This window comes from Lagenorhynchus albirostris, chromosome 11 (assembly GCF_949774975.1).
Source record: "Lagenorhynchus albirostris chromosome 11, mLagAlb1.1, whole genome shotgun sequence".
Taxonomy (NCBI): Eukaryota; Metazoa; Chordata; class Mammalia; order Artiodactyla; family Delphinidae; genus Lagenorhynchus; species Lagenorhynchus albirostris.
In genome coordinates this window covers 24,583,268-24,602,272 of record NC_083105.1, presented here as the reverse complement: position 1 = coordinate 24,602,272, position 19,005 = coordinate 24,583,268, and the positions used below count along the sequence as shown (strand labels likewise).

Here is a 19,005-nt window from a genome sequence, read left to right as displayed (position 1 = left end):
GCTTTCTCTAGTTGTGGCGAATGGGAGCTACTCTTCGTTTTGGTGCGCAGGCTTCTCATTGGGGTGGCTTTTCTTGTTGTGGAGCACAGGCTCTAAGTGTGTGGGCTTCAGTAGTCGTGGCACGTGGGCTCACGGGCTCTAGAGCGTAGGCTCAGTAGTTGTGGTGCGTGGACTTAGTTGCTCTGCGGCATGTGGGATCTTCCTGAACCAGGGCTCAAACCTGTGTCCCCTGCAATGGCAGGTGGATTCTTAACCCCTGCGCCACCAGGGAAGCCCCCAGAACACACAGTTTTCCTATCTTAGTTCAGGGACATTTTCCCCCCTTTGACAGTGAGTATGTATGTATTGGGTCATGATAAAAGATTCAGTTGCTGCCGTAAATCTCAGCTACCAAATCAGGAAACGCTGACTTGGGAGGGCTAGATCTTCTCAGACCTAAGAGTCTATGTTTTCAGAAGACAACACTGAAATTTGTGTGATGCTTTAAATATTCATGTATGTGAGTATTCATCTAGTTATTATCTTAGACCTTCACTGTAGAGTTTAATGTTGGAAAAACTGGGTGAAGCTCATGAAACCCATAAGATAATAGCAATAATGAACACCAGTGTAGAGCTTACTGTGTTCCAGGTATTCTACTTCATTAACTTCACAGCAGCTCTATGAGGTAGGTACAGTCGTCCCTCAGTATTCCCAGGGGATTGGTTCAGAACCCCCTCAGATACCAAAATCCATAGGTGTCCAAGTCCTTTGTATAAAATGACATAGTATTTGCATATAAACTATGCACATCCTCCTGTATACTTGAAATCATCTCTTCATTACTTATAAAACCTAATACAATGTAAATGTTGTGTAGATAGTTACCAGCACATGGCAAATTCAAATTTTCATTTTTGGAACTTTCTGGATTTTTAAAAATATTTTTGATTCACGGGATGTTGAATCCACGGATGCCGAACCCATGGATCCAAACGGCCGAGTATTATCATTAGCCCCATTTTACAAAAGAGGAAACTGAGACCCAGGATGGGGGAATGCTAGTTGACAATGAATCAGGATTGGAGCAACTCAACACATTGTTGAGTTGGAGGGAAGCAAACGACCGCAAAGGCTGTTGTGTTGAAGGCAGCTGGACAGCCCAAGGCATGTTCTTCAGAGGCCACAGAAGATGTAGGCAGACAAGCATGATCAAGTGCAAGAAGTCTGATCAAGCAAAGCACTGAAAAGGAAGACTCCATCTGGCAAAGTAAAAACAGAAACTTGGATAGAGCTGAAATAGTTCTTGGAGATAAGTTTATTCAGAAGTCCAGCCAGTCTGGGAACAAGAAATATGGAGCCACTGCTCTTTTCTGGAGGGCTTTAAATCCCTAAGAAGAGCAAGACTGTATTTCAGGGTCCCAAAGAAACAGGCTGTGCATTCAAGACAAGCTCAGGCCTAGCTGGGTAGTGAAAGATGAGCTAGGGTTCCTGGGAAAATTATCAAGTCTTAACAAAAGCAAAAGCCCAATGTTATCAACTTGGATGTCAGGAGTGCTATAACTTAGAGATCATACAGATGCCCAGGACCTCCCTCTGAGGTCCTCTGGGTTCTGGGACTTGTTGGCTAAGTGATTAACTAGAGCCTGGTCCTGCAGATGGGGCCCAAAATTACATCCAGCTTCTGGAAGCTGGGGAAGACAGAAGCTGTATAAATGAGGCAGGCATCTGATAGTCCCTGGCCCTTGCAGAGTGTGGTCAGGAAACAGCCCCGCTGGCATCCCCTGGAAGCTCATTAGAAGTGCAGAATCTCAGGTCTCACTTCAGACCCACTGAATCAGAATGTTCGTTTTACTTGCACAGTTTAGAATGTGCAAGTAATGTATGCACACTTAAGGCTGAGAAGCACTGGTCTAGGCTGGTGCTACCAGTGAACTTACAGCTCTCATGATGACTCTCCAAGAAGGTACTCCATTGCCAGTTTATATAGTGGGCTGTATTGGTAACCTCTGACTTTTGGTATCACCCAGGTCAAATGTCGGAACTGAAAGGAAACTAGGAGAACACTTAATCGACATTCTCATTTTACAGATGAGGAAGAAAAGTTCCACAGAGGTAAAAGGACTTGACCAATACCACAGCTCATTAGTGACAAAAATAAGAATGGAACCTAAGTCTTTTCATTCTTAATATTGATTTCTTTACAAACCACATATAGCTCAACTGCTTACTAACTAATGAATAAAGTATTTATTGAGTGCATACTATGTGCCAAGCATTTTGTTAGGTGATTAAGATATCAAGATGAGGAAATTACAGATCAGCTCTATCTAGTGGAAGAGGGATTCGTTTTTCACTGTTCCTGGGCTGTGAGGACAAGACGATTTTTTCTTTTTCTTTCTTTCTTTTTTTTAATTGAAGTAAAATTGTTTTACAATATTGTATTAGTTTCAGGTGTACAACATAATGATTCCACATTTGTACACATTACAAAATAATCACCATGAAAAGTCTAGTTATCATCTGTCACCATACAAAGTTGTTACAGTAGTATTGACTATATTTCCTATGTTGTATATTACATCCCTGTGACTCATTTATTTTGCAACTGCAAGTTTGTACCTCTTAATCTCCCCCCATCTATTTCACTCATCCCCCAACCCCTCTCCCCTCTGGCAACCACAAGTTTATTCTCTGTACCTATGAGTCTGTTTCTGTTATATTTGATCATTTGTTTTGTTTTTTAGAGTCCACATGTAAGTGAAATCATGTGGTATTTGTCTTTCTCCATCTGACTTATTTCACTTAGCATACTACCCTCTAGGTCCATCCATGTTGTCCCAAATGGCAAGATCTTGTTATTTTTTTATGGCTGAGAAATATTTGATTGATTGATTGATATATTGATAACTATATATGTATGTGTGTATATATATATATATATATATATATATATATATATATGTATATATATTGTTTTGAATTAGTGTTTTTTCCAGAAGTGGAATTGCTGGATCATATGGTAGTTCTATCTTTAATTTTTTGAGGGACCTTCATACTGCTTTCCATAGTGGCTGCACCAATTTACATTTCTACCAACAGTGCATGAGACTTCCCTTTTCTCCACATCCTCATCAGCACTTGTTATTTGTTCTTTTTTATAATAGCCACTCTTTCAGGTGTGAGGTGAGCATTGTGGTTTTGATTTTCATTTCCCTAGTAATGTTTGATGTTGAGCATTTTTTCATGTGCCTGTTGGCCATCTGTATGTCTTCTTTGGAAACATGTCTACTCAGATTCTCTGTCCATTTTTTAACCAGGTTGTTTGTTTGTTGCTTTTTTTTGAGCTTGAGTTGCATGTGTTCTTTGTATATTTTGGATACTAGTGCCTTATCAGGTGTATCACTTGCAGATATCTTCTCCCACTCAGTAGGCTGTCTTTTCCTTTTGTTGATAGTTTCCTTCATTGTTCAGAGGACTTTTAGTTTGATGTAGTCCCATATGTTTATTTTTGCTTTTGTTTCCCTTGCCTGAGGAGATGGATCCAAAAAAATATTGCTGAGACCAATGTCAAAGATCATATTGCCTATGTTTTCTTCTAGGGGTTTTATGGCCTCAGGTCTTAGATTTAAAACTTTAATCCATTTGAGTTTATTTTTGTATATGGTGTGAGAGAGTAGTCTAGTTTGATTCTTTTGCATGTAGCTGTCCAGTTTTCTCAACACCATTTATTAAAGAGGTTTTTTTCTTCCCCATTGTATATTCTTGCCTCCTTTGTTGTAGATTAGTTGGCCGTATAAGTGTGGGTTTATTTCTGGGTTTATTTCTGTTCCGTTCCATTGGTCTATGTGTCTGTTTGGGGGCCAGTACCATACTGTTTTGATTGCTATCGCTTTGTAGTAGAATTTGAAATCAGGGAGCATGGTATCTCCAGCTTTGTTCTTCTTTCTCAAGATTATTTTGGCTCTTTGAAGTCTTTTGTGGTCCCATACAAATTTTAGAATTATTTGTTCTAGTTCTGTGAAAAATGCCATTGGTATTTTGATAGGAACCGCATTGAATCTGTAGAGTGTCTTGGGTAATATGGTCATTTTAACAATATTAATTCTTCCAGTCCATGAATTCAGTATGTCATTCCATTTGTTTCTGTTGTTTTCAATTTCTTTCATCAGTGTCTTATAGTTTTCTGAGTACAGGTCTTTTACCTCCTTGGTTAGACTTATTCCTAGGTATTTTATTCTTTTTGATGCAATTGTAAAGAGGACTGTTTTCTTAATTTCTCTTTCTGATAGTTCATTGTTAGTGTGTAGAAATGCAATATATTTCTGTATATTAATTTTGTATCCTGCAACTTCACTGACTTCATTTATGAATTCTAATAGTTTTTTGTGGTGTCTTTAGGATTTCTATATATAGGATCATGTCATCTGCAAACAGTGACAGTTTTACTCCTTCCTCTGTAATTTGGATACCTTTGATCTTCTTTTCTTATCTGATTGCTGTGCCTAGGACTTCAAATACTGTGTTGAATAAAAGTGGTCATAGTGGGCATCCTTATCTTGTTCCTGATCTTAGAGGAAAAGCTTTTCACCATTGAGCATGATGTTAGCTGTAAGTTTGTCATATATGGCCTTTATTATGTTGAGGTATGTTCTCTCTATACCCACTCTGTTGAGAGTTTTTATCATAAATGGACATTGAATTTGTCAAAAGCCTTTTCTGCATCTATTGAGATAATCATATAATTTTTATTCTTCAGTTTGTTAATGTGGTGCATCACATTGATTTGCAAATACTGAATCATCTTTGCATCCCTGAGATAAATCCTACTTGATAATGATGAACATACAAGGCAGTTTTAAATATAGTATTCCTCAGTGTTCGTCAAAACCGTATCACTTCTTTCCATTGAAAAAAAAGAGTATTTTCAGAAGTGAATAAAGGAACACTGGAAATTTTATCATGGGCGCATTGCCTCCTGAAGAATCCAGTCCTGAGTATGCAAGGTTATATAACTTATCCTTGAGGAGTAAAGACAAGTTGGGAATAGAACTAAGCACTATTATCAACTAAGAACTAAGTGGATTAGATGAGGACAGGCTGGGGGATTAGATGGAAAGCTGGTTTGGGATTAGCAGCAGGTCCAAGAGAATATAGAAAATGAGGTATCCAGGAAGGGTAAGGACCCAGTAGTGATCATGGGACTAAAAATGACAATAATGCTCTAAATACCGCTTAAAGCACTTTACGTTGACTCACTCAATCCTCACCCTGATCCATGGGATGGGGATTACCATATCTTAATTTTACAAATGGGAAAGCAGAAGCATAATGTTTTAATAATTTGCCCAAGATCACACAGCCAGTAAGTGGTGGAGGCGAACCCAGGCACCCCGGCCCCAGAGCTCTGGCTCACAACATCTATGCGAGTGAGTTTAGTGTTTTATTGTTTAAATATTGACCTCCTTTATTCAAGTGAATTCTGATTTCAGACTAAAGGAGAGACTAAGATACCCAGGAGCAGCTTCCTGGGTCCTCTCTCAGTTGCATGGGACACACGTCCTCTGTGGGTCATGAACCGCCGAAATACGGTGAGATATCTTGGTTTCAAGAAAGCTGCTGTCTTACCTGGGAGAGGAGTGAGTCTTTTGTACCTCTCTGATCGTGTAGTCAAAACCAGGCGTGAGCTAGACTCAGTGAGAGAAGTGAAGGTAACAATAGAATTCAGATGTAAATCATCAACATGCGCATTTTCTACAAAAAATGCTGATTAGCTGGCTGCCTCTTTGTGTGTTTCAGACCCTAAAACAGGGCTACAATCGCTATGTAGTACATTCTATTCAGGTTTCGCCAAGGAATAATTCCATGACTTCAGTCCCCGAGATGATTAACAAGGTTGCAACAGACTAAAATTAACCCTGAACTTTCATAGGAGTTTAAGGCCTTCTATGTCTGACAAAAATTAAGCATCATTTTAATGCTTAATTCATTATTGCCTAGGCATACATTCTAGGTTGAAAATTACTTTCCCTCAAAATGTGGGTGGCACTGCTCCATTATCTCTGGCAATCCTGCACTGCTGTTGAGAGTTCTGTTCCCATTCTGATTCCTAGTTCTTTGTGACTTTTTTCCTCTGGAAACTCTGAGGATCTGCCCTCTGTCCCCTGTGTTCTAAAATTCCATGATGTGCCTTGGTGTGGGTATTGTGCTGGATTCTTAGGGTGCCCTTTCAATATGTGAAGTATATTCTTCAGTTCGTGGAGACGTTTTTCTTTGATAATTTCCTCCCTCTGATGATCTCTGCACTTTCTGGAATTTCTGTTATTCAGATGTTGAGCCTATTAGATTGAATGTTTACTTTTCTCATCTTTTCTCCCCTATTTATGTTTTTAAATTTAGGTTTATTTGGAGGGAGATATATTTAACTTTATATTTCAAATCTTTTATTGATTATTTAGTTGTGATTATCATATTTTTTAATTTTTAAGAGCTCTTATTCTCTTTCATTTTAATAGCACTGTGTTCTTATTTCATAGATGCAATATTGGCCTTTCTCTCTCTGAGGATATTAATTATGGTTTCAGTGATGTTTTCTTCTGCTCTCTATCTTGTATCTGATTCTCCAAATTCCTTTTCTTACATTAGTTTTGGTCTCTACCTTTCATTTCATGTCTAGTGACCCTTGGCTGTCTGTTCATGTTTGAGGCACTGAGAAGCATACTGAGTCAGGCTTATGGACTTTTAGCCTCATTGCCGGGTGACTGTGGGAGCTAGCAGCTTCATTGGTGGATCCTGAAATGTCAGTATCTGTAGATCTTTTCTCTTCATCTGGTAAATTTCCCCAAAGAGGACTCTTTTAGACTACTGCTTAGTTTTCTATGTTCTGGGCAGGGGCTGGAGTGGGGTAGAGGGATGTCTCTTGTTCAGAATATAGACTTTCACTTCATTCCAACGTTTTCAGTTCAGCACCCCACCTCTGGAATCTAATGTCCCTTCTGAGCATAGATCTTTGATTTAACCTCAGCAGAGAGAAAAATGGAAGAAGTTTGGCTAGCAGAGGAGAGGCAGGGAAGGAGGGAGGGAGTCTCCTGGTTGGATGGACTCGGAGAAGGGATGGGAGGGAGGTTGTCCCCAAGGCTTTTGAGGTTCTTGGTCGTGCTTGTTGTTGGCAGCCCCTCTGAAGGCAGGTGGGACACAGCCTTTCCTCTCTGCTGACTAAGCAGAGGTGCTTTCAAATGTTTCAGGTGCTTTCAAAATGTTGCTAACATCTCTCATCTGCTTCATTTTCTCTCTTGCTTCTGTCTTTGTGGATTTATGCCTTTAAGAAAAAAAAAATCCCTTTATTCTTTTTTTCTTGGCCACATTTCAGGTGGCTTGCAGGATCTTAGTTCCCCCACAAGGGATCAAACCCATGCCCCCTGCAGTGGAAGCACAGAGTCCTAACCACTGGGCCACCAGGAATTCCCAAAATCCCTTTACTCTTATTTTAGTTTGATTTGTGAGGAAGCAGAGATAAATGCATACATTTAATTAGTTAATTTTGGCTGTCAGCTCTGGACCTCAGCTTTCTTGGAAGGACTTAGAGCAGACCACCTCTAAGGTCCTCTGAATCTCAAATTCTGTGAATTCATGATTGTAAATAGGTGCTGTAGAGTGTGGGACTGACTCTAAGAATTTTCAGAGTTCAAACATCAGGGAAATTACTAAAGCATGAGTCATTAGGAGAAGTTTCATCTTAGAGATGGGGGCTGGTAAGTTGTGTGTGGATGGAATACACGGAGAGAACAGGAAGGGAACAGCATAAGTGAATGCACAAACGTACCTATGACCACCGATGGGAAAGGGGCATATGGAGAAGGAACAAGAAACAAAGTTGGATATTCACCAGGTACAATATACATTAGAACTTGTTGCAGAGGGCCTTCAGAGGCTGAAATTTAAACTTAACTGCAGTAAGAAGTGTCAGTCATCAAAAATAATATAACCTTGGTACCAACTAGCATTTATTTTCATCTCATAACCTTTGCACAATTCTTGTTCATATCATTTCTCTTTAAAGTGAATTGGAAACAAACAAACAAAAAAACCCTCATTTTTCTCTTCCAAAGAAAAACCTTTTAAAGTATAATGACACTATTTTGAGAACCGATGCTGCAGTTTTTGAGGCAAAGTGTAAGTTTGATGTAACATTTTATATGTCTTTTAATTTTCTTATAGGTGTTATTGTTGTATGCCTATAATATGAAGCCCCTGAATATTTCAGATGTTACATCTACTGCTTACAACAATGTATATGTTGGCTCTTTCTGGGTTCCACTAAACAGGCAAGTAAAGATGGATTATCCACAGCTCTTTGCTGATACTTTCATAATATTGACTGTTTCAGTAATATACAAGGTAAATCACAGGCAAACTTTTAGAAGACATTTTTGGAAAAGTCTTCCTTTTACTTAGCAGAGTATGATATTGCAGTGGGTAAGAGCATGAACTCTGAATTCAGCCTGTTTTGGTTCAAATGCTGGTTGTGCCCCTTCGTATCTTCCTATCTCAGCAAACTTGACCAGGTTACTTAACCTCTCTGTGCCTCAGTCTCTTCATTAGTAAAATGGGAATAATAATAATAGGACCTAGAGTTGTTGGAGGAATAGTTTCTGGTACTTCATAAAGATTACAGACAGTACAAAGATGTTGTCTGTACTATATTTTGCCTGTAGTTTGGGGTGTGTTTTAAAAAGAACTTAATGTGGCTCTGTATTAAGTTGCAAAATTAAGCCCAAACTCCACCACCATCCTGGTCTCACCCTTCCTCTTTGACCAATCCTATTTTATATTGTTCCCCAAGTCAAAAGCCTCTGCGTTAGCCACTCTGTTTTCCTGCCTCTCCTTCAAACCGGGGATGGAGACTCTAATTTTTGCTCATGCATGGTTTCTCTTTTCTGATTTCACCTTACCAAATTCCTGGTTTGTTTTTCACTTTTTTTCTTTGCTTAGTTAATTTAGTTTTGTTTTTGTTTTTTTGCGGTATGTGGGCCTCTCACTGCTGTGGCCTCTCCCGCCGTGGAGCACAGGCTCCGGACGTGAAGGCCCAGCGGCCATGGCTCACGGGCCCAGCCGCTCCGTGGCATGTGGGATCCTCCCAGACCGGGGCACGAACCCATGTCCCCTGCATCGGCAGGCGGACTCTCAACCACTGCGCCACCAGGGAAGCCCTAGTTAATTTAGTTTTGATTCCATTGTTCATTGCCCTTGCGACGTCAGCCTCCATTTCCTCATTTCTGAGATGGAAATAATATTTTGCCTACCTTTTGGGGTTACTGTCAGGATCAGGCCAGACAGTGTATGCATATACTTTGTATGCATGTATAACGTATGCAGATACTTTGAAAGGCTGAAAGCACTGGGCAAATGTCAAGTCTCATCATGGCCTCCTGTGTCTGTCAGTGTCAGCTCTTTGCCCTGCTCACCACCTACTGAGTGCAGGGACTTGGCGCTTCTCCATCCTCACCTGGAGAGTCTGGTTCCTGGTCCTTGATTTCCCTTTTGAAGAACTCTTTTCTCTTTGGCCTCTCCATGAAAGAGAATAAAACAAGAGATGTTTCAAGAGCTGGCATACTTTCAATTATTCAGTCAACTTTCTTTTTCTTCTCCTTTTTAAAATTGTTTTCAGTGTCATGGTGGAAAATCTTAGACACAGGACTATACCAGCACAGCTAAGCCACAAAGTTAGGAAATTATGTTCTTTCCTTGTACATCCAGAAACATGGCAGAATTTTTTTTTTCAGAACCACATGATGAAAATGATTATAATTTCTGCAGAGCAGAATGTAATCAAACTGACAGGATTCTTGTTTTACTCCAAAAAGTTCTGGATTTTCGTGTGTTTATGATCAATGGTAGGGTGACTAAAGTTAGGGACATGCCCCTGTCACTGAGGCTATCATAGAGGAAGTTGCCTGACAAACGTTCATCTGATTCATCCTTTGGTGACAGTATTTCTCCCACCTAGGGTGGAGTTCCTTGTGTTCTTATGAGGGTCACGATCAGTCTATGGGGAATTGCTCTTGCTGATCAGCCTACAGAAGGCAAAGGAAGAGCATGCTGCGGGAAACTGGGGAAATCGACGTTCCTGCATTTGCTCCTGATGTCATTTTGCTTTTTTGCATCATCTCCTTCATTTTCATAAAAATTTCCCCCCGCCCCTGCATGGAGACCCGCACACCCACGCACGAATATGTGCGCACCTGCGCTCTCCGTTCCTGTATCCTAGAGTCACTGGGAGCCCTGCAGGTGGCTCTGCGCCTCCCTCAGCTGTTTCAGTGCTTTTCCAGCTTCTGACTGCATTCACTAGTTAACCTCTGTCTCCAGCGCCTCCGTGGTTCCCTGGACCGTGGCTCCAGAAGCTTTCTGTCCTGCGCACGATTGCCAGTGCGTCCTCTGCCCTCTTCCTCGGCTTTAGCTTTTCCTTTTTACTTGATTCTTCTCCCTGCCCCCACTCCCCACACAGTACATGTCACTGTGTGGGCTCGTTGACCCGTCTCTTAGAGCCACTGCTGACTTGTCCTAATTCTTAGCTTCAGGCCAGCCAGCCAATCAGAGCGTGGCACTGAGTTTAAGTAGGAGTAGATCTTTTGTCATTGCCTGGTGTTTCTTTGCCCATGTAGATATTTATTTTCTTTATTTTCATCTTAAGCAAATATTTTGGATGTCTACATTTTTTTTTGCTTTGTGTCTTTGCCAGTTTATAATTATAAATCTGTCTGAGCATATAACTAGATCATAAACACTATCCAGGTGAGAATTGTGTCTCTGTTCTCATGTCTCTTGAATGAAGGAATGATTGAATGATGTTTGGGGATGCCAGAAATCTAAGTGTTAAATACCTAAGGACTTACTTTACATGTTTTATTGATTCTGGGAATAAATGAATGCCTTACTTAACTTTTCAAGTAAAATGCATACATGTTTGTTATTTTTAGAGTTATTTCAGTTCACGAGAAATTATCTAATCTTACGCAAATCGCTGAAATATCATTGCCTACAACTCCTAAAGTTACTTCAAATGAAAATGTATCTCAAGTAGAAGAAACAGAAGAGGAATCAATTGGTAAAGAAATGGAAGTAGGTTATTAAATAATGGAAAATTTTATTGCCATTGCAGGATGGATGTCATTATACATAATTAAATTATTTTTTACTTTATCAGAGCATAACTATGTAACTAAACTTGAACAGTGTGGTTCTTCTGGCCTGTACTTTCTCTACTTAGAGTACCAGATATAACCCAACTTTTGGACACATAAGTAATGTTTTCTTCAAAGCTCTTCTAAGCATACCAATTATAAGAAACTGATGGTAAATGAAAACAAAGCCAATCTAGATAAATCATTCAGATATAACCATGAATCCTAAGAAACAATGCTCTGTAAATTTATAATGTTACTTTTAAATTCTAAGTCTAGTATTTGAGCATTTTTATTACCCAAGTAATATGGGAAGAAAAATTAGAAAATATAGATAAGCATATATCTTTCAGACTTTTTCTACACATCTGTATTTTTCTAACTAGAAAAAAAGGCATTATCCTTATAGTGTTATTAATCTGATTACACAGTTGAGTGATGACTGATATTCATGTTTTGGAGGAGTTCCTTCTGAGTTCTCAACCCATTGAGAAATAGGACACAGGAAACTGATATATGGAGATCTCAAACACTGGCATCATTACCGACAAAGCTGATTAGCAAACATGGCTCTGGATCTCTGGCCAAACAAGCTTATTAATATTTCACCCCTGAATTAGCCAGCCTTGCCCACCTAGTCACACAATAATCTAGCACACTTGTGTAGCTGTAGGATTTCCCCCACTCCCCTGCTGACTGCCCGGCTGACTGCCCGGCTGACTGCATGGAGGAGTAGAGAGTAATAGTCCCGCAGGCAGGGTGCCTTCAAAAATGTAAGCAAAGATTGACCCAATGGGGCTGAGCCTAGTTTGCTTTTCCCAAACTCACCAACCAGATAAGTGACTCCACTCTCCTGGCTGCATCCAAAAGAAGCTGGAAGTGTCCCCCCTTATTCTGGAGTGGAGTGGAAATTCCTTACCCTCTATGGAAATGAGAGGAGCAGGGAATACCTGTTCTCCCCTAATCACTTGCTCTTTGAATTTCCATTTGCACATTCATCTGGTTGCTTGAGATATATGTTCTGTAGGTACCATGGCTTTTTTTTTTTAATCAAATAGATGTACAAGGTTTAAAATGAAAAGGGACAGTCTCCTGTTCGACCTGTCCCCACCCCACAGTCCTGCGAGCAGACCATTTTCAACTCTTTCAGCTGTTCCTTTTGTTATTTACTTCCAAGACTCTAAATAATATGCAGGATCAGTCATGAAAAGCAAGATAACCAACACCCTTTAAATCCAAGTGGGTCCACTGGGCTCCATGTCTCCCCACACCAGCCTCCAGGCTGGTGGCACATCCATCCTCTGGAACATCCCCAGTCACTGGGCAGGAAGGAAGAAAAGGGGCAAATCACACCCTGGCTCTTTGAGTTTCCATCATATCACTTGCACTAACATTTCACTGGCCAAGTAAGTCACGAGCCATGCCAACAATTCTGCTACCAACTTGGAAAGAGGAAAGCTGGAAAAATTGTTGAATAGTGCTAATGACAGCCAAAAATAATTATTTTTTCTTGATAAATCAGTTTTATATAATATCTATTGATTTTACTATACAAGGACTTTACTATACAAGGATTCCCTCTATTTCTCCTCAACTTCTCCTTTCCCCATCCTTTCTAAATATTGTTATATCACAGAATTTAATTAAATCAGCATTCAGTGTTTACGTCATTATAACCCTGTAAACAATGTTCACAGCCAAGTCACAGTGTACTGTGGTTATTTTCCTTTCCTGTATAAGGTTTGATTTTTCTTCACTTGTCTTTTTTCTTAACTTCTTTCTGATCATTACATCGGATCTGTCATATATTCATCCATAGATTTGTACCCAAGTGTTTATATTTATGTCTCAACTCTTCTTTTCCTTCCTGGAGGCCCCTCTCCTGCTCTGGTTAAGGACTGGTTACCCTCAATGCCTGCAGCACAGCTCTGATTCTGGGACCTCCCTCTGCTGCTTTTCTGGTTGAATTCCCAGCCACTTGTGTCCCATCTCTGTTTTTCTTCTCTGAAAGCTTTTAGGATCTTTATTTTTGCTCTGCTGTATCTTTTTTAAAAAATCACTTTCTGCTAGTTTAATATTCAATTGGTGACCAATAACAAAATATTTTTAATTCTCAAAGAGCATTATTGGTATGGCTCTTTTTGTTTTCTTGTTTACGTTATCTTTTCTTTTTTTTTTTTTTGCGGTACGCGGGCCTCTTACTGTTGTGGCCTCTCCACACATCCTTTATAGTGCACATCCTTTATAGTGTCCTCAAATGTTACAACACAAATTACCAGATGTTTAACTATAGTAATGATATTCTGAGTACTCAGAATAAATATCCCAGTAGATCAGATATCTCAAACTCATGAGATTCATATATGTAATTCTTCTCCTAAAGTGCATTGTTGCCCTTTCATATCTGTTTTCAAGAACTCAGCTTATTTCGTTTTCGAACTTCTTTAGTAGATCACTTACAATCACAGTTTTTTAGTCATAGACCAAACTTACCAATTTGCTGTCTTTGAGCCATAACCTAGACTGTTCTTTGCTGAAATTGTCCTTGAATCCATTATTATATAGTTCATAAAAGGCAAATGATTATTTTTCTCCTGAACCCATTTGTCTTTTCAACTTACATTGTCTGAGACAGGAGAGTGAGTGTCCGTAAGAGTAAGGATTCTAGGTTGTGCTTTGCCACTCAGCTTTACTACCGAGGGTCTGTCACTTAATGTTTCCTGGGACTAGTTTTCTCCTCATCTCTAAACAGTATCCTTTCACTCAGTTACTGGTGAGACGAAGAGATTGTCCCTTGGTTGGAATGAGAGCCATCAGAATTTTCCTGGGAGTCAGATATCGGTATCAAGTTCATCACAATGAGCCCAGTGCCTGAGCCAAGAAGTTGACTATGAATATAAACAAATCAGGAATAAATAGGGGCAAGTAGGGGCGTTTGAATGCAAGCAGAGGGAAGAACCCAGACGGCCCACCTTGCCTTAGCCAAGCTTTGTGACTTGCTCTCACGTCCTGACTTGAGTGATATATGTGAGTAGCTCAGTCCCTGAGTAGAAGAAACTGCTTTCAGTCCTGATGTTGTCCTCTGTGTTTTCTTTGTTTTTGTTTTGTTTTGTTTTGTTTTTTTTGCTGTACACGAGCCTCTCACTGTTGTGGCCTCTCCCGTTGCGGAGCACAGGCTCCGGATGCGCAGGCTCAGCAGCCATGGCTCACGGGCCCAGCCGCTCCGCGGCATGTGGGATCTTCCCGGACCGGGGCACGAACCCGTGTCCCCTGCATCGGGCAGGCGGACTCTCAACCACTGCGCCACCAGGGAAGCCCTCCTCCGTGTTTTTGAGTTTACTTTATCCTCCAACTTAAAAAGTGTTTCTTCAGATTTAATTAGGGCATTTTGAGATGTGTTCCAGTTCTGGTAGTTCTATATGTGAAAGAATGTCACAAAATGGAAAAAAACCTGCTCTTTTTAGTTTAGGTGAATTAGCAAACAAATTAATTCACATCATTTGAAAGTTGTGAAACGGAAGGAATACACTTTTCTATTTTTTTCCCTATATACTAACCAGCACTTAGAAAAAAAAAAAAAAGAAACAGCTAGGTTCTAGGTTATATCAAATAAATTCCAGGGACTAAAATCTGCCAGTTTGTTGTCATGACAACCTTCACTTGGAGCTAATGAGAAGTTAACTAGGACACTTGAAGAGATCAATTCTGTTTGGGAGTTGGACAGGATTTCATAACCTCTATAATCAAATATATTTATTTCTATCTCAGTATGGATTTTTGGTGGGTTGTTAAATATAAAAGTCCAGAAAATGTACCTTTGGTTGATATGGGAGGTGGTGAATCTTGTTCTCTTTCTCATTCCCTTCCTTTTTTTTTGTTTTCTCTCCCCCAAATCCCTATGGTCTGGAATAAGCCAAAAGCTTCAGAACACAGGTATTAATTTAAGATGTTTTGGGAGGGCTACAGAACAGGTGTTCCAGTCACTTCTGGCTCGAAAAAATGTCCTTCTTCCAAAATGGACAACAGTGGCTCAGAATCACTGGGTTGTTTTAACCTGTCATTCACAGCTTTATGGGGTATCTTCAGAGCATATCAGGTGTTTTAACGCATATAAAAGGTGCAAACCATTCTGATTTTATGACACAAACACCTTTTTTGGAATGATAGCATACTGATATGATAAGCCTAAAATATATTTACCAAGTCACCTAAGATGAGTTCAGCAAACACGTGTGGGATGCCCGGATTGTACCAGGCAATTATATATAGTCAGCATATCCCCAGTATCAAAGTACTATGAAAACATAAAACAAAATACAATTGAACATTAGCATCAAATAACACGTTATCTTTGAGAAACCGTTACGTGCAAAAATTTTCCAGGCTTGAGGAGATAAGGACATACTGAAATCAGCACAATTAGGTCCCTGTCAGGAGGAGCTTAATCACTGTGTGAGTATGACCATAGGTACCCAGATGTAATTCATAATGAGCCCAGCTGCCCGGTGGCCCTCTCTTAGCAAGCAAAGTCTGGCATTCAAAGAAACATCAATATAATGTTCAAAACCATTGAAAATAATCTAAACCTTATTCTTATGAGTCTCTCGTAAGAATATCTGAGAGGGAATCCTTTCATCATATACAGCATAACAACTTCTTTTAAATCTCCTTTTTCCCAACTGCCTTACCCTTAGTGCCTCTCTGACGTTCACAGTGGCAGCTCTCCAACCTCTGCCTCATTGGTTCAGACTCCTAAACCTCTCCCTCCAACTCAGTCTGCATGGAGTGTTTTGACTCCTCTCCCCTTCCCGCTCTGGTTCAGCTCTTTTTTTTTTTTTTATAACATCTTTATTGGAGTATAATTGCTTTACAATGGTGTGTTAGTTTCTGCTTTATAACAAAGTGAATCTGGTTCAGCTCTTCGTTATGAAGTTCAGCTTAGTCTCTCTGACACCTTCCCCTTTTCCTGTTTCCCCCATTATCTGGATTCTACACTTATACAAAAGGGCAAGGTTGCTGATATCCTTCTTTCTCAATGGTGGAGCTTTTGATGCAAACTATTCTAACTTATCATTAAAAAACATCTCATTCACATAGGGGTGTGTCTGTGTGTGTGTGTGTGTGTGTGTGTGTGTGTGTGTTAAGAGAAAGGGTTGAGCTAGACTTTGTGCTTGCTTCAGTAGCGCAGGTAGCATTTTATAGCCCCTGTAGACTGAAATAAAAATCATGTTTCCTTGCACCCTGTGCCCTGACTCTATTGTTTTGGTCATTATCTCTTTCTGTGTCTCTTCCTCTCTCTTGACTTTGAATTCCTTTGCTCAGGGGTCTTCTCTGATATCTAGCCCAGTAACCAACTTCTAGTTGGAGACCTATGGAGAGCACTTACTCCAGACTGAGGATACAGCAAGAGATGAGAGGTGAAGTCATGGAGCTGGATGTTGTATTCAGGGTGGCAGGAGTGCAGGGTGAATGTAGGGCCCTGGGAAGGCAGGGCTGGGCATGGGCCGTAGGAAAAGCTGGGAGCAATGCCCGGAAGAGCATCTCATGATCCACCCTGAAATTTGCTAAGATAACCCTGATGGCATGTGAAGGACGGATGAAGGAAGCAAGAGTTTGGAGGGTGGAAAGCAACTTAGGAAGTTTTTTTTCCCATAAAATGGGTGAACAATGATGAGGACTTCAACTAAGTCAAAATGTTGACTCTGTTATTTTGGAAGTCACTCCGAAGCCTATCACTCATCAAATCAACAGATGCTCCTCTTTAAGGGAAAGTGACAGAGATTGAGCAGGGGTCCTTCTGTGCCCTCCCAGGCCCTTTGCCAACTGCACCATCCCTCCAACCGCCTTCTGCCTGGGATTGTTGAGTTCAGTGCTTTCCTTGTCTTCATTTCTGTGGCAGCAAGGTCACGGGAGGTTTCCCGCAGCCCAACATCGAATCAGCCAGTTTCCCAAGTGTGTATGTGGTTTACCTCAAATAATGCCAAAGAAACAGAACGTTGTTGAGGCGAAATTTGTGTTTGATAAATGTTGAGACAAGCCATGGAAGGCATTTATCAGGTGACATGGCTGTCTTCATCTGTTATGGAAATGATCAATGATACAGACAGTGTCATTTTGCTTGATAGCTCTTGATGAAATCATGACAGTAACCCATCACAGCTATTATTGAAACCTTTTGTATAGAAAGAAAACATACTTTAACCAGTCCTAAGAACTCAATTAGAAATATAGAAATTTGGATAAATAAGACGAATACGTAAGAATGTACTCCAGGATGTGTGTTCCCCTCTGTCTAGTAAAGTGGACCAGGAGCCTGGAAAGTTCGTCATAGGAAGATGGTGTCCCCTAGTCAGTGCTGGATGTCCTGCCTGCCCTCCATCCTTTCTGGTCCCATGGAAGCTGCCCTACTTCTGGCCATGATCACTTCCTGCCCAAACAGCTTGAGTAGCCTCCTAGCTAATTTCTCTTTCTCTTATCTCTTCCTAGTCCAGTTCAGCTTTACATGGTAGCTAGAATTGTCTTTTTTTTTTTTTGCGGTACGCGGGCCTCTCACTGTTGTGGCCTCTCCCATTGTGGAGCACAGGCTCTGGACGCGCAGGCTCAGCGGCCATGGCTCACGGGCCCAGCCACTCAGTGGCATGTGGGATCTTCCCGGACCGGGGCACGAACCCGTGTCCCCTGCATCGGCAGGCAGACTCTCAACCACTGTGCCACCAGGGAAGCCCCAGAATTGTCTTTTTAAAGCAGTCAGATCATTATCCCCTCAGTCCAGTGCCTCTCAATTTCCTAAGCAACAAAATCCAAATTCCTTACGTTTACGTGTCCTGTTATAAGTATACCTCTCAGCCTATTTCTCACCACCGTGCTTCCTATACACACCAGCAGTAAAGACCGTATCAGGTTCTTTATGTTTCTTGAATATCTGCTGTTTCATTGCTCCATCTGGAATGCCCTTGTCCCCATTCTCTGCCAGTTGAAGTCTTACTACTCTTTCATACCTCAGTTTATATGACCCTTTCTCCAGGAAGTATTCCCTGTTCATTATACTTTTTTTTTTAAACATCTTTATTCGAGTATAATTGATTTACAATGGTGTGTTAGTTTCTGCTGTATAACAAAGTGAATCAGCTATACATATACACGTATCCCCATATCTCCTCCCTCTTGCGTCTCCCTCCCACCCTCCCTATCCCATCCCTCTAGGTGAACACAAAGCACCAAGCTGATCTCCCTGTGCCATGCGGCTGCTTCCCACTAGCTATCTATTTCACATTTGGTAGTATATATATGTCAATGCTATTCTCTCACTTTGTCCCAGCTTACCCTTCCCCCTCCCCGTGTCCTCAAGTCCATTCTCTACATCTGTGTCTTTATTCCTGTCCTGCTCCTAGGTTCTTCAGAACCTTTTTTTTTTTGCCCCCTAAGATTCCATGTATATGTGTTAGCATACGGTATTTGTTTTTCTCTTTCTGACTTACTTCACTCTGTATGACAGACTCTAGGTCCATCCACCTCACTACAAATAACTCAATTTTGTTTCTTTTTATGTCTGAGTAATATTCCATTGTATATATGTGCCACATCTTCTTTATCCATTCATCTGTTGATGGGCACTCAGGTTGCTTCCATGTCCTGGCTATTGTAAATAGAGCTCAAATGAACATTGTGGTACATGACTCTTTTTGAATTATGGTTTTCTCAGGGTATATGCCCAGTAGTGGGATGGCTGGGTCATATGGTAGTTCTATTTTTAGTTTTTTTAAGGAACTTCCATACTGTTCTCCATAGTGGCTGTATCAATTTACATTCCCACCAACAGTGCAAGAGGGTTCCCTTTTCTCTACAC

At 40.6% G+C, this 19,005-nt stretch overlaps 1 protein-coding gene across 2 annotated transcripts in view; it reads left to right on the top strand.

Annotated features, from left to right (window-relative positions):
* The window catches only part of CFAP54 (cilia and flagella associated protein 54), a 301,163-nt gene that overhangs the window by 258,678 nt on the left and 23,480 nt on the right, over nt 1-19,005 (top strand). For both annotated transcript variants that reach the window (XM_060164794.1, XM_060164793.1), the window contains 2 exons: nt 8,197-8,303; nt 10,956-11,097. In XM_060164794.1, the coding sequence (XP_060020777.1) occupies nt 8,197-8,303; nt 10,956-11,097 (249 nt within the window). The remainder of the gene's footprint in view (nt 1-8,196; nt 8,304-10,955; nt 11,098-19,005) is intronic.